Here is a 15,336-nt window from a genome sequence, read left to right on the forward strand (position 1 = left end):
AATCCTGCTCCCATTTGCCAGGGGGTGGAGAGGTTTTTCTGTGTTGTTTTCCCACCAGATGCAAGCAATGATTTTAAAAAAAAAATATATCACCCAATAAATCAAAATCAGGATTTTTGCAGTGCCTTCGGGGTTGTTTTGGGGTGGGCTGGCTGGAGACAGGGTCAAATGGGTGCAGTCAGGGCACGGATGCTAAAGGGAGGCTCAGCTTTGCCCAGCTGTCAGTCTGGTATCCTCCAGGAGCCAGAGGAAAGAGAGGAAAATAAAATAGCAATACAGCCACCCTGACCCTGGCTGCTCCCTGCTCCCACAAGAGTTTTGCAGCAAATTGAGGGGAAACGGGGAGAAGAAATGGTCAGACAGAGCCACCCGTGCTCTGGTTTTCTCTCTGTTCCAAGGACAAATCCCACATCCAGTCATGGAGGAGATGGGGGAGACACAGGGCAAGGCTGGGCTGTAGAGGCACAGGTTGGGTGTTGCACATCCTCGCAGGGAGCTTCTGGACCCCTTCCTCTGAGAAATGAGTAATTTAAAGGGATTTAAAGCAAGCCCAGAGTGGAGGAACTGGGTCTGCAGTGGGGAGACAAGTGCCATGGGGCAGATGGTGGTGCTGGCAAAGTCACAGCCGAGATCTTGGTAGAAAGTTTGAGCTTCAGTTTGCAAACACCAAGCACAACCTGGGAGGAGAAGAGATGGAGAAGAGCCCTGAGGTGAAGGACTTGGGGGGTGTTGGGTGAGGAGAAGCTCAGCATGAGCTGCAAGGTGTGCTGGCAGCCCAGAAACCTCCCCTGTCCTGGGCTGTGTCACCAGCAGTGAGCAGCAGGGACAGGGAGGGGACTGTCCCCCTCTGCTCTGCTCTGGGGAGACCCAACTGCAGTGCTGGGTCCAGTTCTGGGGTTCCCATCAGCAGAGGGACACGGAGCTGGAGAGAGTCCAGGGGAGGCCCTGGAGCTGCTGGGAGGGCTGGAGCAGCTCTGCTCTGGAGCCAGGCTGAGAGAGTTGGGGGTGTTGAGGCTGGAGAAGAGAAGGCTGCAATGGGGAGACCTTAGAGCACCTTCCAGTGCCTGAAGGGGCTCCAGGAAAGCTGGGGAGGGACTTGGGACAAGGGCCTGGAGGGATGGGGTGAGGGGGAATGGCTTGGAACTGGGAGAGAGAGGGGAGATTGAGGTTGGAGATGGGGAAGAAATTGTTTGGGGTGAGGGTGCTGAGCCCCTGGCCCAGGTTTCCCAGAGAAGCTGTGGCTGCCCCATCCCTGGCAGTGCTGAAGGTTGGATGGGGCTTGGAGCAATGGGGTCATTTGGGTGAACATGGGGAGTTCTGCAAAGTGGGGGAGAAAAGCAGCAGAATGGTCAGTCCTTGTCTTTTCGTGCCAGAAGCTGGTAAATAAAGTCAGTCAGGATTTTCCCCAGCTGATGTTTGTTTAGTTTGGTTTTGGAACATTGAGTGCAGCCAAAATTCATCCCTCCTAGGGGGCAAGATGCCACAGTGATGAATTTGCCTGTGCTTTACCCTTCTGTGGGATGGAGCTGGTGTTTGCTGCTCATGGCAGTGCTATCAACCCCATCAAACCATTTCAGAATAATCTTTTGACCCCCTGCTCCATCTCTCTGGCAACTCACATCTTTTTTTTTTCTTTCTTTCCTCCACTTCTCAACTTTTCCAGCCTACCTGACAGTCAGCATCGAGCCACTGCCACCCGTGGTGGTTGGAGACGCCGTCACCTTGAAATGCAACTTCAAGACTGATGGGAAGATGAGAGAAATTGTCTGGTACAAGGTGAGCACCACCTATGGCTCTTCCTGCCCTCGGGGGATGGGACACAAAGTCACCAGGTGGCTTTGCTCCTGGAGAACAGAAGGTGGAGGCTGAATGGTGGAGGGAAAGGCAGAGGTGGCTCTGGCTGAGGGGGATATGGAGGGGGTGAAGCAGAGAGGCAGGCAGGCCCTGGAAAAGCTGGCAGGGGGAGAGCTGTCAAATGGCTTTGAGTTCATCCTGAGGGCTCTGTGAGGCTTTTTCCAGGAATTTTTTTTTTTCTGTGTGGGTCTGGGATTGGCAGGATGGGTTTACTGCTGGAGGCTGTGTCCCAAGGGTGCCAGGTCCTAGAATCCTACAAAAAATATTTTCATGTTCATAGAGTCACAGAATGGGTTGGGTTGGAAGGCACCTTAAAGCTCATCCAGTTCCAACCCCCTGCCCTGCCAGAGGGCAGGGACACCTTCCACGAGATCAGGTGGCAGGTGTCCCACATTGGGGGACAATGTTGGGTGTCAAACGCTGCAAACAAACAAACAAACAAAAAAATAGTGGGTTTTGTGCTGTGAGGGAAATTCTGCAAAATTGAGTGTGCTTGGGGCTTGGGAGGCAGTAGTGGGCTTTTCAGGAGAGGAGCCTCTCCCAAAAACTTTCCCCTTCCCATCCCTCACCCCCAGATTCCCAGGGATGTGGGAATTTGCTTTGGGGAGGGGGTTTGGAGGCTGAAGCTTTCCCCCCCAGACACCAGCATCATTCCCATCTGCCCTGAGCCTGGACTCAGTCTCTGTGTTACCAGTCCAGAGTGAGATTTTTGTTTTCCTCCAGGGAATTTGTGCCAAACACAAACAACACACACACACAGGTGGTTTGATCAGAGGAAACTCCAAAGTTTTGCATGACAGGGGAAAAAGAAAAAATCTCAGCTCTTTGCTTGCAGAGGAGGCAAAGAAAAAGCTAATTTGGGGCTGGTGGCCTCTGATGAAGCAGCCACCCTTTGCTATGTGATTTTTTTTCCTTGGGTTTACCATCTTGTTTCTGCTCCCTGAACAAGGAGCATCTCTGCCTTAGAGCTCTCTATAAAGGTTTATAAATAAGAGAAGGTGCTCTCTGGACTGATGGATACTCAGTCACTGGAGCATGGTGCATGCACAGGAGTATTTCTATCAAGTCCTGGCTATAAATATGTGTGTTTAGGCGTGGAGAGGATTCCAACAGAGAAATACCAGAATCCAACCCCAAATTTATCCCGAATCATAACTTGCAGCTTGGCTCCGTCTCCCCCTTATTTTTGGAGGAGGCTTCCTGCACCCTGCTCCTTCTGCTGGTTCTGCCATCCCCAGCGGGTTTTTTCCTTCCCTTTTCCACTCAGTAATATTGGATTAACCCACTTTCTCCTGAGCAGGGGCTGGATTTGCATAATCCCCCCAGCATGGAGGGATGCTGGGGGCAGCCGAGCAAATTCTGCTTGGAGAAACCAGGGAGGGGGGGAAAAAAAATTAACCCAGCTTTTATTTTTATCACCACAAATCTCCTTTTCTTCTAGGTTTATACCCCCTTCCCTTTTTCTCCTTTCCCAGGGATTTTCCCTCATTCAGAAAGCTGGGGGATTTGGAGAGGCTGCAAAGGAGCCCGTGGGTAAGGGACAGTGAGCAAGGTGACAGCAAGGGACAGTGTTTTCCTTGGAGAAGGAGGCCCTTCCACCCATTCTGGGGTACTAAGAATCATTGAATTGTTTTGTTTGGTAAAGACCTTTGAGCTCATCACATCCAACCACTAATGGTCCAGCTCAGAGCCTCGAGGAGACCTGGGATGAGCAAAAGTGCTTTTTGATGGCAGAAACAAGACCATGCACCATCTGTGGAGGTGTTAATTAATATCGTTCATCTCCAGAAGGTGTGATCTGCCTGAGAACATGTGCAAACACGGGCTCCAACCCCTTTGAATGTTGGGTGAGAGCCCAAGAAAACCTTTCCAGGAGCAGAGGAAGCTTGTGGCATCCTTGCAAATGAGTTTGTAAGGAGTCTGGGCAGACACGGAGCTGTCACAGCGTTTGCTGGCTCCATCCCAGGGGCTGTGCAGGTGACTTGATGAGTCTGGGCAGTGCCACATTGCACTGGGAGGGAGAAAATTACTTTTTGCAGCAGTGCAGAGCGGGGGAAAAATAATATATATATAAAATAATAATAATAATAAGACAGAAGTGGGAGAGGGAGGGCAAATCCTCCGGGTGTCTGTCATGGCTCTGTGCAGACAGCTGGCAGGAGAGGCAGGCAGCAGGCACACACGGCCAGCAGCATGGATGAGATGAGAGGAATTGCTAAAAAGGGGGGGTTTGCAGGTTTCTGGGAGCAGGTGAGGCTGGGCAGGGCTCCCCAGAGAGAGTGGGGTTTCCACCCAGACCATCCTACTGCCTGCCAGGGGCTGGGGGGGAGTCCATGGGGCTGGGGGTCACTCAGCCCCCCTTAGGTGGGGTTTGGTGCTCAGGGTGATGAGCTACAAAGGGAAGAACAGAACTGGGGCTTGTGTGTCTGCACCCACGGTGTGGGAACTGCTCCCCATAGCACCCATGGTGTGTGGACATTGCCCCCTGGAGCACCCACCAGACATCAGCATTTCCCATGGCAGCACCCATACATGAGCCCTTCTCTCCACAGCACCCATCACCATGGCTTTTGAGGACATGGGGGTGTACACCATGACCCCGTGGGTCCCTCCACCCTTCTGCAGCCCCTCTCCCCAGCCTCCCCCCAGCACCAGCTCCTGGCTTGGATTACAAAGCTTCATCCAGGGGCTCGTGGGGTTGTTCCCCACCCCCCAGCAAATCCCCAGAGCTCCTAAGCCATCAGCATGGCAGGCAGGCAGTGATGGGTCACAGATGTTGGCAGCTCCACTTGAAGCCACTTGATGGATGGTGACAAAGCACCATCCCCACAGGAGCTGCCACTGCCACCACCTATTAGGAGCAATGAGATGCTGTGGCCCCAGTGGTGTCCCCTGAGGTGGCTCCAGGGCTGGTGACAGTGATAAAGTCATTCACAGCTCCAGGGAAGGAGAGGGGGTGAAGAGGACCTGATGGGTTGGGGCTGTCACAAAGCCAGCACTGGGAGAGCCCAGAACCGATGGGAATTTTGGGAATGCTTCTTTGGGAATGCTGGGGAGGAGCAGGGTGGGAGGCACCAGGATGGTTTCACCTCTGGTTCCTGGAAAACATCTCCCAGAACTTCAGAACCCAAATTTCCAAGCCACCCCCATTTGTGGTGAGTTGTGCTTTGGATATAGAAACCTTTAGGGAAAAAAAATCTTTTGGGACTTTTATGGCTGCAGAGAAATTATCTAAAATATTGCAGCTCCCAACCCAAAGCTGCTGATGGAGAGATCTTGGGTTGGGAGCTGCAGGAGGTCGGCCTGGTGCCATTTATCTCCCCACTGGCTGGGTCAGCTCTGTGCATGGGTGATGATAATATAAATGTCAGAGTGGGGAATGAGAGGAATTCCTCATGCTCTGGAGGAGAGAAGATGAAAAGTGGCAGCAGAATTCACTGAGTTCTCTATTACTGCTGGATGAGGGCATCATCGGGGAGGCTGCAAGAAACCCAGCAGCTCCACCCCAAATCCTCAAATCTCAGAGTGTTTGGGTTGCAGGGACCTTAAAGCCCCCCCAGTGCCCCCCCTGCCATGGTCAGGGACACCTCCCCCAGCCCAGGGTGCTCCAAGCCCCATCCAACCTTCAGCACTGCCAGGGATGGGGCAGCCACAGCTTCTCTGGGAAACCTGGGCCAGGGGCTCAGCACCCTCACCCCAAACAATTTCTTCCCCATCTCCAACCTCAATCTCCCCTCTCTCTCCCAGTTCCAAGCCATTCCCCCTCACCCCATCCCTCCAGGCCCTTGTCCCAAGTCCCTCCCCAGCTTTCCTGGAGCCCCTTCAGGCACTGGAAGGTGCTCTAAGGTCTCCCCATTGCAGCCTTCTCTTCTCCAGCCTCAACACCCCCAAATCTCTCAGCCTGGCTCCAGAGCTGCTCCAGCCTTTCCTGTAGACTCTGTATATTCTACTCCTGTAGAATCTGGAAATCCCATCCCTCCAGGCCCTTGTCCAAAGGAGAAATTGGATGTGTCCTTGGAAACTTCTCCTTGTTCCCAAGGCTGGAGATTTACAGCTCCCATTTCCTCATCCTGTGTCTGTCCCAGCGTGGGTTTTCTTTGCCATGAAAAGCCTCAGTGAATCGATTTGAGGAGGTGGTTTTATTTTCCTTCTTTCCCTTTTTTTTTTTTTTTTTTCCATTAAAATAGAAAAAAAAATTAAAAAATAGAAAATTCTTGGAAGCCAAGTTGAGTTTTGCCCAAGGGGGAGAAATGTTGGTTGGGCAGTGGGGTCTCCTCTCAGGAAATGCAGGTTTGGGGGGATTAATCCCCCCAAATTCACTTCTTCTAGCCCTGGCTTTTTTTTTAAAAAAGACTATTTTATCCCTCTGGTGGATCAATATGAGCTGTTCTAGCCCCAGAAAGTGCCTCTACCACCTGCATCACTTTTATTTGCCTTTTTCTCCTTAATTTTCTACTAAATCTTGTTCCTCACAAGAGAGAAGGGAAAGCTGAAGATCTGGGGGGGGGGAACAGGGAAGAAATGAGTCCTGCCAGGGCCTGAAAAGAGCCTTTTTCCACTTAAAAAATACCACTTGGACTTACAAGCTGGAGATGGGAGTTGGTGACACAGTAACAGGGTGGAAATGGCCAGGTTGGGCTTTTCATCTCAGCTGATTTGTAATAAAGAAACTGAGTTTGTTGAGCTCTTGATAGAAATGGGGCAAATAAATGTAATAAAGGTATTAATGTGTTAAAAATAAAAATGTGGTTAAAGTGAAAACGTGTTTGGAAAGCAAAAGAATGGGCAGAAATTCAAAGTGGGTTAAAATTCCACCAGGTTTAAAATTCCAAGGATATGAGACATCTAAAATAGGTTTACAATAAAAATAGACTGCAAAATCTTTCAGACATTTCCAAACTAGGTGCAAAGCTGCTGGTGCATCCCACAAGTGAGTGTCAGTTTCTATAGATGAGTTGGTTTTTGGGTTTTTTTTTTTGCAGGTGACTGATGGTGGCACCATCAAGCAGAAGATCTTCACCTTTGATGCCATGTTCAACACCAATTTCTCCCACATGGAGAATTATAGGAAGAGGGAGGACCTGGTCTACCAGTCCACCGTGCGGTAAGTCCCCCCCAGGCTGTCTCCTTTGACAAGCCAGCTGCTTTTTGGGGATTTCCCCCCATTTTGGAGCAGTTCAGGGCAATCCTGGGTGTGTTGGGAGGGATTTGTTGGGTTGCAAAGAAATAAATTGGCTTTTAATGTGCTGTCAGCAAGGAGCTGAGGTTTGGCCCTCTGCTTGGCCCATGGGAGAAGGGGAGATTTCCAGGGGGAAGAATGGGAGGAGAAAAAGGAGGTTTGGGAAAAATAACAAATGAAATGAAATGAAATAAATAAAATAAAATGAAGTAACATAAGTCACAGCTTGATGGGGTGCTGAGACATCTCACATAAAAAATAATATTAGAAGGGCTGGACCAGATGATCCTCGAGGCTGACATTCTAGGATTCTGATTCTAGGAAAATGAAATGAAATGAAATAAAATAAAATCAATAAAATAAAAATCAGGAAAATAAAATACAGCAAAATAAAATTATTGTACATATATATCTAAATATAGCTATATATAATAATAATAATAAAATATATAATAACCAGGCATCTTGGAAGCTTGTCTTTACTTTTCCTCCAAGTGCCAAATCACTCGTGGGTTCCACAGCTTTGTTACTAATTACACCCTTGCTTTATTGCCAGTGTTAGAAAAACAAAACTGGAGCCTGCAGAAAATACCTGGGGAGGACATAATTCATGGCAAAAAGGCTGGGTGATGGATTTATTCTTCAGTGTAATTTTTTTTTTTTTGCCTTTGTTTCCTTTTTAAATTAGAATTTGCTGATGGGATTTCAAAGCTCGGGTTTGGTTTTTTTTTCCCAGATTGGGGTAATAAAACATTCTGGGGGAGGAAGGGAAAGTCAGACATCTCCTCCAGGTGGGTTGGACAGGGCTCAGTGTGGGTCAGTGTGTAGGGATTGAGATTCCTCCTAATCCTTTGGAATTGGAATTTTTTAAATTTTTTGCTGGTTTATTCTTTGGTTTGTCCTAAGAGCAGGTGTGTTTGATGGCTGTGGGGGAAGGAATGGGAGTAGGAGGAAAGAAAGTAGGAAAATGGGGATGGGAGATGATTGGGATGCTCAGGAGATGCTTAGCGGATGCTCAGAGCTTGCTCAGGGAATGCTCAGGAGGAAGAGGAGATGCTCAGGAGTTTAGGGGTTGCACAGAAGCTGGAGACATTCAGGGATTGCTCAGGGGATGCTCAGGAGAATCTGGAGGTTCTCAGAGGTTGCTTAGGGGATACTCAAGGTGGGGGTGCTGAGGGAATGCTCAGAAGGGACAGGGATTGTTTGGGGAATGTTCAGATGTTCAGGGGGTACTGAGGGGATGGTCAGGTGCTGGTCTGGAGGCTGTTTAGGAGATGTTTATGGAATGCTTGGAAGATGTTTGGGATGCTCAGGAGGATGCTCAGGAGAGTGAGAAGATGTTCAGGGGATGCTGGGGAGGATGCATATGTGATGGTCTGGGAAGTCAGGAGACACTACTCAGGGGTTGCTCGGGACATGTTCAGAGGCTGCTTGGGGGAGTGCTTATGAGATGCTCAGGGTTGCTCAGAGGAGAGTCAGGGGATGCTCAGAAGATGCTCAGGAGGAGGAAGGGATGCTCTGAGGCTGCTTGGAGGCTGCTCAGGAAGGTCAGGAGCTGCTCGGAGGCTGTTCCACTCCTTGGGTTTTGTTTCCCCCTGTAGCCCAGGCTCCGCTCCGCTGCGCGCTGGGATGTCGTACAAATTCCTGACACGGCTGATTATTGTTTGGAGGATGTTTCTGGCAGCTTCCTGAAGGGATTACACATTCCCTAACTCAACAACCTCGCTCTCCTGCCATCAATCCAGCTCTTTTCCTCCCCGCTGGCTTTCACCAGTGCTCCTCTAACTGGGAGCACTGGGAAAATGGGGAATTAAACCAGATTAAAACACTGGACAACCATGAGCATTCCCTGAGCAAGGGATGAGGCCATTACACTGCCCCGGCAAAGTGAAGCAGCTGTTTTTTTTTTGGCTCAAGATCCTATTTTTCTTGTTTGTTTGGTTTTTTTTTTCCCCCTCCCTTTCCCTGCTTATTGTAGAACTAATAGAATTTGGGAGCAGAAAATTTCACAGCCCCAGGACCCAGCACTTAAAAGCCTCAGGAACAGTGGGCGCGGTGCCGGCAAATCCTCCGTGGAGCCGAGGGTGCTGGTGGTAAAAACTCTTTTCATGCTCTTGTTCCACAGAGGAATACAACACCACGCCTGAGGAGGTGATTCTCAGAGGGTATGAAAACAGGGCTTTTCTGAATTGTTGCCTTGATGTTAGGGTTTTTTGAGGGTTTTGATTTATTTTTTAGGGGGGTTCCAGCCTTATTTCAGGCTGCGGGGCAGCGCGACACCGTTGGGAAGCTTTTCACCGTGGGTCAATCCCTCCTCGACCATTTCCCCTCAAGCTTTTCTCTCCTTTTCATTTTACCCTTCTGGATTTCCAGGCACTGGCTACATCTTTTTTTTTTTTTTTTTTTTTTCCTTCCTTCCCCTTTTTTTTTGAAATCTTTTCCAAGGCTCCAGCACGTCGGTGCCGTCCCGAGGAGCGGCTCTTATCTGAGCGGCACAGAGGGCTCTGCCGCCTCTTTTCAGACCGCCTTTGAACGCCGCCTGCTCAGATGTGAAGAGCAAAGCTGGGAGATATCCAACCCTCACTTTTTTTTTTCCTTTTCCTGATTAAAAACCTACCCTCGTCAAGGAAGACGCTGCTGTATGAATATCTATAGGGTTGGGGTTTTTTTTTTTGCTTCATTTCCAACATGCTTAGAGGACGCAAAGGACACGACAGGCGGTGGTTGGGCTTTGTAGAGCTGGGAAGCCCCCTTCTCCTCTCCTCTCCTCTCCTCTCCTCTCCTCTCCTCTCCTCTCCTCTCCTCTCCTCTCCTCTCCTCTCCTCTCCTCTCCTCTCCTCTCCTCTCCTCTCCTCTCCTCTCCTCTCCTCTCCTCTCCTCTCCTCTCTCCTCTTCTCTCCTCTCCTCTCCTCTCCTCTCCTCTCCTCTCCTCTCCTCTCCTCTCCTCTCCTCTCCTCTCCTCTCCTCTCCTCTCCTTTCCTCACCCCTCTGGAGTTGTCAGGACTGGTAAACTCCATCCCCCAGCTCCCAGCTCCCACCTTGGCAGTTATGAAGAGTTTATTGATCCCCATCTGGGACTTGATGTCCCAGAGAACACCTGGGGAGGGATGGAGGGGGGAGGAAGTTGTGAGCCCTGTTTCTCCCTCTCCCCCCAGCCTCCCCGAGGTTCGGATTTCAGACAACGGTCCCTACGAGTGTCACGTGGGGATTTATGACCGAGCCACGCGGGAGAAAGTGGTCCTGGCCTCTGGGAGTGTGTTCCTCAACGTGATGGGTGAGTGCAGCCCCTTGCTGCAGGGGGGTGGAGGGGAAGGAGCTGCGGGGTCTCAGGGCGGGGGACAACAGGGATTTGGCTGATTTTGTATCCCCTGGGGTAGGGATGAGGATGGAGATGTGGTGGGATGGAGATGGTGATGGAAATGGGGATGAGATGGTGACAGAGATGGGGATGGGGATGGAGAAAGGGTGAGATGCAGATTGTGAGGGAGATGGGGATGGGGACGTGTTGGGAATAGGGATGTGGTGGGAATGGGGATGGAGATGGAAGTGGGAATGGAGATGGGGACAGAGATGAGGATGTGGACAGGGATGGAGATGGAGGCAGAGATGACGATGAGGATGGAGACAAGGATAATCCTGGGGGCAGGAAGGGGACTGAGGATAGGGATGGCAGTGGGTGGGTGTTGAGGACAATGTGCTAAGCCCCTGGCTCTGCTCCCTGGCAGCTCCTCCAACATCCATCTCGGTGCTCGCCGCTGACACACCGGCGCCCTTCAGCCGCTACCAGGCACAGAACTTCACCCTGGTGTGTGTGGTCTCTGGTGGCAAACCCGCCCCACTGGTGAGCCCCCGGCCTCTTCAGCTCGCAGCTCTCAAATACGTGAAGCCAGCATTAAAAACTCTTATCTAGTAAAAAATGTGTAATATACATACTCTGCTTTCGGAGACAAAAACAAGCCAAAGAGCTGCCTGCCACCCAAACCTTGCCTTGTGGCATCTTCCCACTGAGACCTCGGGAAGAAGCTCTCTGCAGAGGGTGGTGGCCATCCCCACAGGCCTCACTGTCCCTTTTGTCCCCACCCAGGTGTACTTCAAGCGGGACGGAGAACCCATCGAGGCCACCCCGCTCCCGGAGCCGCCGGCCGGCGCCGGGAACTGGGCCCCCCGGAACCTCCTTCACCGTGACCTGGATGACACCAAGGTGCCAAAATCCCTGGCGGGCGAGGGGGAAGCAGGAGGCGGACGACAGCCTTGGGCCACAGCAGAGCCTCCACGGGGACTGGCAGCTGAGCGGGATCCCGTCACCGAGATCATCCCCGAGACGGTGGTGAGCCGGGAATTCCCACGCTGGGTCCACGTGGCTGAGCCCATCTACTACTTCCGGCACACCCACGCGCCTGTCAGCGATGGGACAGTGGAGGCGAGGGCCACCCTCACCTGGACCCTCAACCCCCAAATTGACAACGAGGCCCTCTTCAGCTGTGAGGTCAAGCACCCGGCACTCTCCATGCCCATGCAGTCCGAGGTGACGCTCGGTAAGAGTGGCCACCACAGCTCGGGGGTTGTTTTTGGGATTGGTTTGGGGGTTTTTGGCTTTTTATTTTGCATTTTTGGGGAGATTTTGCTGGGTGGGGAGGTGGGTGTTAAAGCTGGGGGTTAGGGCTCTGCCGGCGGATGTGGTGTTTGGTGGGACTTTGCTGGGGTTTCTGCAGGACAGGTGAGGAAGTTGGTAGCCCAGTAATGGTGCCTCCTGTGGGGTGTCACTCTGGAACCTCCTCTGGACAGAGGTGATGTTGGGAGGGAGACACACACCTTTGTCCTATGCTGATGTCACCTCTGACCATCTATACTCAGGACCCATGTTTGCCATCCCCACTCAACTCATCCTCATGCCCCTACACAGAGGCACCTGTGGGGCTGATGAGGCCCCAGCTGTGATAGAGTCGTGGGATTGAGGCCAGGGCTGCTCCCCTTGGATCCCAGCATGCCCAGGACCCTAGAAGAGCAGAAGCTCCCCTAATCACTTTGGGAGCTGTTCAACAGAGTAGTTAATGAGGCCACTCACTTCTGCCCCACTTTGGTAGGTCATCTTGACCCCAGATAATGCTGGGGCTCCCCTACCTGGCTCCCTGTCAGAGGAGGCTGAGCTCTCCACTGGGTTGCCCCAGCTTTGGAGCACCCTCCTGGGTTGGCTGCTCCATCCTTCCTCCCCTCCAGCTGGGTGGAGAGGACTGGGGGCTGTGTTTCTGCCAAGTGAGGCACTTTGCTCACTGCATCAGCAGGGATGGACCATCTCCTGGAGAGCATCACCTCCCTGGCTTCCCACCCCTTTTTGGCACAGGCTTCAGTGTGCACAAGCCTCTCCCTGCTGCTGCTCCATCTCTTTTCATTCAGCTCATCAACCACCTCAATTAGTGGGAGGTTGGTGGCAATGAGGAGGTCAACTGGAGATTGGCAGTCAACAAGGAGGGCAGCAGCTCTCCAGCTAATAGCTGCTCCTCCATTATTTGCTCCTCCCCACTGAGCAATTGAGCTCTTTCCCAGCATACAACTGGCCAAAAAACAACCTCAGTCCCACGTTCTCCCACCTTCATTAGGAGATGTGTCCTTCACCACTGATGCCTCCCATTACAGTCATCTATCAATCTTGCAGTCTTCTTGTTCTTTTGCCTGCTGGCTCCTTGCTGACCTGTCTATCAATCATTTAGACATCTGTCAGCCTGTCCATCAATCACCCAACCACCAGCTCCCCCCTGGCTGGCACAAGTCATGCCAATCCCTCCCCACGATCATTAGGAACCATAATTAAGCCCAGCCAAAGGCACCCACCAGCAGCAGGAGGCCCTCATTCACCTGATGTCCCTTGTTGTCCCCTTGCAGTTGCTCCCAAGGGCCCAAAGATCACCATGACCCCAACGAGAGCTCGCGTCGGAGACACCGTGCGGATCTTGGTGCAGGGCTTCCAGGTCAGTGTCCCTGCCTGTCCCCATCACCGTGGGGCAGTGCCACACCAATGGGCAGCTCTGCATCCACCCCAGCACTTGGTGTTGGTTGGGTTGGTGGCCTTGGGTTGCATCTCAGGCCCTACATCCCTGCAGCCCTGGGCACGGTGGCTGTAGCCTGTCCTCGCTCTGAGGGGACATCTCACCTCTCCCCATCTCCTGGCAGAACGAAGTCTTCCCTGAGCCCCTCTTCACCTGGACACGGGTGGGGAGCCGGCTCCTCGATGGCAGTGCTGAGCACGATGGCAAAGAGCTGGTTCTGGAGAGGGTACCAGCTGAGCTCAATGGGTCCATGTACCGCTGCACCGCCCAGAACCCCCTGGGCTCCACCGACACCCACACCCGGCTCATCGTTTTTGGTATGGTGGCACCATCAGGGTCACCCCACCCTCCAGAAAACCTCACTCGTCTTCCACCCCCTCCCCACTCAAACCATCTCACTGGTATTTCTTTCCCTTTAGAAAACCCAAATATTCCCAGAGGAACAGAGGACTCCAATGGTGAGTAGTGGTGCCACTGGTATTTCCACTCGAAACCCCCAGGGAGAGAAGGACCATGCAGAGAACACCTCTCCTTGGATGGCCCAAGCCCCTCCACACCTCTCCTGGCATGGTGACCCCAGGCCCTTGGCAGCAGGGATGTCCCTGAACTAAAAGAGGCCCTGAGGATGCTCCCTGCAGCATCCCTGTCCTGCAAGTTTAGGTTCTGCCACTTCCATATTTTAGGAGGAGGATCCCCCCCCCCAAAAAAAACAGGTGGTGACCCCATCCTGCTTTGAATCCAAGTATTAAAATGCATTTCCTGACCTCCCCATCCCTTTTCTCCTCCTGCTTAGGTTCACTTTCCAGCCACCTCAGCTTCAGACTAGTTTTGGCACTCACCCTAACAGTGATCCTGGAGCTAACGTGAAGCTTCGCCTGCCTCTTCCTCCTCCTCCTCTTCCTCTATACAGCCCCACCTGGCATCCCCACCTCTGTCAATTGGTTCTTCTGCTCTCTCTTATTTTTATTTTTTTTTCTATACTATTTACAGTCTCGGTCTCTTTCTGTCTGTGTCTTGGCTTCCTCAGACAATTTAATTAAAAGGAAAAAAAGGAAAAATCTCCCCCTTGTAGAAGGTGTTGCTTAATTTTTTGCCTTGTGCTGGGGCACCCCAGAATCATTTTTGGGGTACCCAGAGGCTTTGCAAAAGACTCTGGGCTGGTGACCCTTCTGGATTTCCCCTGGAAAAATCCACTGGCACCCACTGCACCGAGCTGCCCCGGGTCTCAGCTCCCAAGGTAGGGACCTGCACACACATCCCCAGCACCAGGGGTACACTGGGGACAAGTCCTACAGGTGGATGGTGGCACTGGGAGCCTGAAAGCCACGGATGAGTGGCCTGACACCCCGGGACTTTGGGTGGGATAAATCAGCTTTGCTGGAAGATGGGAGCCCTCACAGCACTTGTCCCAGCCTGGATGGTCGATCTCTAGTGACAAGCAGCTCCCAACCCAAAATGTCAGCACTCACACATGAGCAGGCAGCACACATGTCCCATCCGTGCCCTCCTCCCCATCCCTCTTGGCTAATTGTTGCCATGGAAACGGATAACGATGTGGCCAGGTCAGATTCTGGCTGTTCCTATGGTATCCCAGGACCACCAGGCACATCCTGCTACACTGGGAATCCTCCTCTGTACAAAAAACCCCAATCCTGCCCGGTGCTGGGGGATCTCCCCAGCTGCTTTCCCTCCCTGTGGTGCCCCAAGAGCATCCTGCTCTGGTCCAGGATCCCTGGGGAGCAGATGCAGATAGAGAGGAGCCTAAGGATGGAGCATTCCCCCCTCCTTTTCCTCCAGGAGCTTTTAATCCTAGAGGATTAACCAGCAGCTTCAGCTTTCCAAAGCCCTGGACGAGTGCTAAGCATTATTATTACTATTATGATTAATTAATATTAAGCAGATTCAGTCCCTACCATGCTGGGCTGCCAACCTCCCTGCCAGCCATTTCCCAGCCTCCCAGGAGCCTAAGGAATAAGCTGTGGCTCAGACTTGCTTCCCAGACACAATAATTTGGAAGGACAGACAAGGGCTGGCTGGGATGGAGCAGGAACATCCCAAAGCAGAAGCATCCAAGCACCCAGACCCCTTTAAACCTGCTCCCTCCCCAGCTGCTTTCACACCTCCCCGAGTGAGAAGGGAATCTTCAGTTTTTAGGAGAACCCCTTCATTTTAGAAGAACCTTTATTTTTTTAGAAGAACTTCTGGCTTTTAGCAGAGTATTGTTTTAGACACTTGTCAATGACTCAGTTTACCCCCATA

General features: G+C 51.9%; 1 protein-coding gene and 1 long non-coding RNA gene across 3 annotated transcripts in view; one reads left to right on the forward strand and one right to left on the reverse strand.

Annotated features, from left to right (window-relative positions):
- The window catches only part of IGSF21 (immunoglobin superfamily member 21), a 38,140-nt gene that overhangs the window by 19,554 nt on the left and 3,250 nt on the right, over positions 1-15,336 (forward strand). The window contains exons 2-10 of one of the 2 annotated variants that reach the window (XM_071766716.1): positions 1,664-1,776; positions 6,837-6,958; positions 10,189-10,307; positions 10,759-10,874; positions 11,118-11,568; positions 12,914-12,999; positions 13,202-13,394; positions 13,497-13,535; positions 13,871-14,139. In XM_071766716.1, coding sequence (XP_071622817.1) covers positions 1,664-1,776; positions 6,837-6,958; positions 10,189-10,307; positions 10,759-10,874; positions 11,118-11,568; positions 12,914-12,999; positions 13,202-13,394; positions 13,497-13,535; positions 13,871-13,944 — 1,313 coding nt within the window. In that variant the 3' untranslated portion in view covers positions 13,945-14,139. Of the gene's footprint in view, positions 1-1,663; positions 1,777-6,836; positions 6,959-10,188; positions 10,308-10,758; positions 10,875-11,117; positions 11,569-12,913; positions 13,000-13,201; positions 13,395-13,496; positions 13,536-13,870; positions 14,140-15,336 lie in introns of those variants that run through there. The other variant, XM_071766715.1, reaches the window with a different exon arrangement.
- On the reverse strand, positions 11,612-14,765 carry LOC139806714 (uncharacterized). Its single transcript, XR_011730330.1, has 4 exons — positions 14,547-14,765; positions 13,182-13,294; positions 12,622-12,726; positions 11,612-11,810 (listed from the first exon to the last, which is right to left on the reverse strand). It is a non-coding gene; the product is annotated as an uncharacterized lncRNA (long non-coding RNA).

This window comes from Heliangelus exortis, chromosome 23 (assembly GCF_036169615.1).
Source record: "Heliangelus exortis chromosome 23, bHelExo1.hap1, whole genome shotgun sequence".
Lineage (NCBI taxonomy): Eukaryota > Metazoa > Chordata > Aves > Apodiformes > Trochilidae > Heliangelus > Heliangelus exortis.